Genomic DNA, 5,844 nt, shown 5'->3' on the forward strand with positions numbered 1-5,844 from the left:
TCCTTCTCTCTGTCTCTCCTCTCTCTTCTCTCTCTCTCTCTTCTCTCTTCTCTCTTCTCTCTCTCTCTCTTCTCTCGTCTCTCTCTCTCTCTCTCTCTCTCTCTCTCTCTCTCTCTCTCTCTCTCTTCCCCCCCTCTCTCTCCCCCTTATCTTCCCCCTCTCCCCTCTCTCTCCTCTCTCCTCTCTCCTCTCTCCTCTCCTCCTCTCCTCCTCTCCTCCTCCTACTCATCTCCTCCTCCTCCTCCTACTTCTTCTTCTCTTTTGTTCCTATTTTGTTCTTCTTTTGTTCATCAGCCTTCTACTCTGCCTTCTGCTTATTTTCTGTCATTTTTTCTCCTCCCCTCACTCACTCATTCACTTATTTATTTATTTATTTATTTATTTTATTATTTGTTTATTTATATATTTACTCAAATTTACAGACTCACATATTCACTGCCGCCTTTGTTGTTAAGCCTAATGAATTTTGGATATGTAGCATTTACATAATTATACCATCATGCACATGATCATCCCCATCGTACACGCATATATATGGTATACCTTTGCTATATTCAGTCTCTTTATTGGTGTAAGATCCAAAGTAATTGCTGATTTCTTTATATGTTGTATGTTTGTAGAAGATAATAACAGTACCTTCATTGATGATTTTTAAATATCTGTGCTCTTGAAATCAGTGAAAAATTGTTATAAACTTTCAATTAATTTTATACCAAGATGACATTTCATCTCTTTTTGCAGGTTTCAAGGAGAAGAGTGAAGATCTCATAATTAATGGTGAGGTGGAAGTTGCTGCTGCCACAATCAACCATACAGGTAACTATAAGTTTTGTCTGTGTATAAGTACAAGAATGATTTTGTAATTTTCTCCTTATCAATTGGTAGGACTCCAGGCATGCTAATGTGTTTGGAGTAAAGAATGTTACTACTGAATTAAAGTGTGAAGATTATTGATTACACTTCTCTTTACAGGAGGGAACTGCAACCTCAGTAGTAGCTGCAGTAGTAGCAGTAGTAGCAGTAGCAGCAGTAGCAGTAGTAGCAGTAGTAACAGCAGCAACAGCAGTAGCAGCAGTAGCAGCGGAGGTGGTGGTGGTGGTGGTGGTGTGAGGTGGTGGTGGTGTAAGTGGAGGTGGTGGTGGGGGTGGGGGTAGTGGAAGTGGTGGGGGAAATAGTATTGGAAGTGGTAGAGGGAGCAGAGGGTCCCGGGCAGATTCTAAGTTGCCTGAACAGTACCCACCAGAAGAGAATACACCGCCACTGCCCATGCACCGAACTGAAAAGCACCGCCTACCAAATGGCACCATCCATGCAGAGCTGGAATACATGCAAAAGAAAGGGTATGTAAGGATTGGAGTTGGCTTGTAATTTGCCATAATATGATTTTTTTTTTTATATTAGAACATACAGAAAACATTATAAACTAGTGTTATATCGAGATCTGCATTTTTGAAGGTGTACATTAGTTGTAGAATTTAATGTTTTAACAAATTGTATATAGCCATCAAGATGTTCAGAGTAAACCAAATTGTTGCAGGTGGCCAAATTCAAAGTCAGTTAATGACTATGTTGAAATTGAGGCGGAGCGGGACAAGAGTGCAAAAACCAGCTCTGGAGGCAGCACACCCTCGGGGGGATCTTCAATTTCTCAGACTTCTGGGATCAACACCATCATAGAGACTGAGAAGAAGCGAGTTAATGCCTCAGTTCAGGTGAGGCTGTGAGGGTGGGAGATGTGTTAACCAAACAGCTTTCCTGTTTTTTGATGAATGCATTTGTAGATCTCTGTATTTTTGTTAATGTCACTTTTATAATAAAAATTGTTAATTTTATCCTCATTCAGAGGTATAGACTAAAGTTGAACATGAGGAATGTTCAGCTCTTGATTAAAAAATAACTCAAACTTCTTGAGTACAGTTATATCAGGACCATTAACAACTTCCCGGCTTTGTCTTCAGAGTAATGGTTCAGCAAAAATTCCTGGATCACATACAAATAACTTACGAGATTCAAGTTCGGGAGGTGGCGGGTCTGCATCCCGAGACAAGAAAAATAAAAACAAAGAAAGCAACAAAGACAGTTCTCATGGTTCCAAAGATGAGACTGTCACGCTAATTCGGTGAGATTTAAGTGGTATATGTGCTTATGATTCATATTGACCTGGGTGACATGTTTGTAAGATTTCACACGTAGGGCCATTATATGTAGACTTCTAAATGTTCATAGTTATCCATATGATCAGGTGAATCTAGGTAACCTTTTGAAAAAACAGAATATCATTTACATTTATGAAGATGAGGGTTGATAAAAAAAGGTTGGGTCTTTACTGGGTCCAACTTCTGTCCCTGAAGGACATAGTACTATAGATTGTACATACAGTCGTATCCTGCAAATTACAGAATGGGAAACGATATAGGTACCATATCATATCTGGGCCACTTCTTTATCTTGTGATTATTTTTAATGTTTTATTTTTTTTATTCCCACTCTAACCACAAAAAAATAGTTTCATGAGCTAAGGTATCATGTAGTATAAGAAAGTCATATATATATATTTTTTTTATTGAGGAAAGTCTCATTGCTAAGAAAAATGTTTCTCCAATGTATATAATGAAAGAGTAACACTTTACTTATATTTCTTGTCCTAAAGGCTTGAAGCAGATATTAAGAGATTGAAAGCAGATCTACAAGCTTCTCGTCAAACAGAACAAGAACTGCGCAACCAAATTAATACACTCATCTCCAGTGACAAAATCACCCGACAGGAGATGAACCAGTTGCAACAAGATAATGATAACTTGCAAAATAAGTAAGGCTTACCTTGTTAATGGTGATAGTTACCAAGTTACACTAGATAATGTGATATCTATATGTGATTATATTGATAGAGATAGACATAGATGTTTGTATATTATCATTATCCCAAACCTAATTTCTGTCTACACAGCTCAAATCAAATAATAGAGTAAAGAGATATCATAGTTCTAAATAAACATATAAGAAATTATTATCCAAAGAAATATTGGCCTATTGGAAAAAGAAAATCAAGATGAGTAATGGGTTAATATATAAATAACCATTTTCTCCTCTGTTCCATAGACTACACGGGTTGGTAACAGCTCGTCAAAATGATAGGTCAACTATCAGTAGCCTGGAGCGTCGATTGCAGGAAGAAAGGCGTATCCGCACCAATGCAGAGAACCAGGTGGCACAGCTCGAACGTCGACAAAAGAAAGTCGAGGAGCAAGCACAAGCCAGAGCACATGCCTTGGCCAATGCAAAGTGAGTGTGAAGATCTTCTAGAATTAATATTACTTGTAAAGGAAGAGAATGATTTTGGAGTGATGAAATGTATTTATATTATATCTTGTGATATTTTAGTCTTTTGTTAATTTCTAGTTAGTTTCTAATGTGATAAGAACAAAAATAAACAATTGTAATTTTGACATCATTCCTGTGGAAATTGTGTAGATCATATTATGTATTTTGTTGATTCGAAGTTCGTTTATAGTTATTTCACTTGCATCACTAACAGAACTGAGTGCAGTGAGGCTTGCCGCAATCGCCGAAGTGAGCTTGAGGCAGAGGTGAAGCGTTTGCGCAGGGACCATCGGCTTTCAGAAGAACGCGTCAGAACCATGGAACGTGAGAACCTTGCTCTGCTGCAATACAAAGATAACCAAAATGATACAGAGGTACTTATGTCTGCTCTCTCTGCCATGCAAGACAAGAACACACATCTGGAAACCTCACTTTCTGCTGAGACTCGAGTGAAGCTTGATCTATTCTCGGCTTTGGGTGAAGCCAAGCGCCAATTGGAAATATCACAGAGTAAGTTACTGTTGAGTTTATATTTGCATCTTTTTGTGAAAGATGAATAATTTTACCCTAAAAAGAAAGAAAAAGAAAGAAAGAAAGAAATAGGTTTTGAGCTTTGTGTCTATAATAAACTATTATCTTTTTCTTAAAGGCTTGGTGTCTACTAAGGACAAAGAAATTGAAGAGCTGAAGGCAAAGATTACTGAAGTACTGGCAGTGTGTCCTCCAACAAGTTTTTACAAAACAACACGACACACACACACACACACACACACAACACAACACACACACCACACACACACACACACACACACACACACACACACACACACACACACACACACACACACACACACACACACACACACACACACACCACACACACACACACACACACACACACACACACACACACACACACACAATACACATACACATACACATACACATACACATGCTCATATACAAACACTTGCACACATGTGTGCGCACGCACACACACACACACACACACACACACACACACACACACACACACACACACACACGCACCACAATTGCTCATGCACATACAAAAATGCAAGTATTTCATGTAAAATCAAGTATGCATATATTCTTAGTTAAAAGGTATTATTATTATTTTATTATTTCTGAAGGATAGTTTTCACTTCACATAGTATAACATTTATTATTCACAGATATTCTTAACCTGCAAGTTACTTAAATTATTTATATTTCATTGTCAAAGTAATTACTTTCACTTGTGCTTATTTGGTGAATTGCTCACTTTGATGCTCTGCATGTGTGAAATTGTAATTGTTTAAGTGTAGTACTATTTCAGTAGGAAAAAAATTATTTCCGTGCTCTCTAATATATATTAAGAGCCTCTAAAGTATGATAAATGTATGGTGAATCGTGCTGAATATCAACCAAGAAGGAAAAAGCAATTGGCAGTTGCCACAGACACAGCATACAACCAGTCTTGCTCTTAAAACATCCAGCATTTCAGCTCTTCTTTCCATTCTGTGGGTGCATAATAGTCGAGTGTTTATTAGTGGCGTAATCCTGTCATAAGAATGCTCAGTGAGGGTGTTGTAAATGTGGGATGGGTGACGTCAGATGTGTGCTCTGGTAGACAGCCAAGGCTAGTGTTGTAGGACAGTCGCTGTGATTCTTAAACATTGCTTGAGCATACGGCTCGGGGAAAGTTCACCCTCAGAGCTGTGACTGCAGTCAGTCCGAATGTTGATTCTGGAGCCGAGGTGGAATTGCCACGCTGGAAGCTGTCAAGGAATGTTGCAAGAATTGTGGCATCTGTGTTTGCTGTATAACTTGATGTCCCTTTAACTGTTCATTATCCAGATTAGTAGCCCAAACATGGATTGGTGTCTGTGTGTAACATAGCTTTATGTTTGGTGCAGAGAAGGTCTTCTGCCCTACTGTAATGTAGCGTTATTTAATTTTCCAATCATTTCATGTTGAAGACAAAACAAAATTATTTTTATTCTGATGTGTCACCTTCATGGAAGATCTAGGCTGTTTCATAGAAATTAATATTTTTATATGTAATTCCATGAAGATTCACTTTGCAAGGAAATTAAGCAAGGTGTAGCTTTGTTTTTACTATATAATCTTTTTCTTTTTAATCTTTACTTAAAGATTTTTTTATTTGATAAGTATGTAAGTTATAATTTCACTTGTTTATTATTACTATTATTATTATTATCATTATTATTATTAATATTATTATTATTGTTATTTTTATTATTATTAATATTATTATTGTTATTATATTGCCGTTATTATAATTATGATTACGATTATTTGTAGCATTGCATAATAACTTTCTTCAAGGAATCTGTCCTGTTCTGTTTCTTTTTTTTTCATTTGTTATTTCAAATGAACCAAAGGCACAAAATGTTTCTCTTTGTGATATTAACAATGTTGTGATATTTTCAAGTTGTGTTCCAGACTCGCTTACAAAAAAAAAATTATTTTGTTTTTGTGACATTCATATTTGGCATA

At 36.9% G+C, this 5,844-nt stretch overlaps 2 protein-coding genes across 2 annotated transcripts in view; both read left to right on the top strand.

The window, feature by feature from the left end:
* The window catches only part of LOC119596571 (macoilin-like), a 38,112-nt gene extending 36,932 nt beyond the window's left edge, over positions 1–1,180 (top strand). Inside the window, 2 exon segments of the mRNA XM_037945878.1 lie at positions 742–816; positions 973–1,180. Coding sequence (XP_037801806.1) covers positions 742–816; positions 973–1,154 — 257 coding nt within the window. The 3' untranslated portion in view covers positions 1,155–1,180.
* Positions 1,138–5,150, top strand: LOC119596727 (macoilin-2-like). Its single transcript, XM_037946055.1, has 8 exons — positions 1,138–1,340; positions 1,538–1,712; positions 1,959–2,119; positions 2,651–2,809; positions 3,100–3,282; positions 3,536–3,831; positions 3,971–4,064; positions 5,039–5,150. Exons 1-8 carry the CDS (start codon positions 1,267–1,269, stop codon positions 5,148–5,150), a joined length of 1,254 nt encoding a protein of 417 aa, XP_037801983.1. The 5' UTR covers positions 1,138–1,266.
* Positions 5,151–5,844: the final 694 nt, after the last annotated feature.

This window comes from Penaeus monodon, chromosome 38 (genome assembly GCF_015228065.2).
Source record: "Penaeus monodon isolate SGIC_2016 chromosome 38, NSTDA_Pmon_1, whole genome shotgun sequence".
Lineage (NCBI taxonomy): Eukaryota > Metazoa > Arthropoda > Malacostraca > Decapoda > Penaeidae > Penaeus > Penaeus monodon.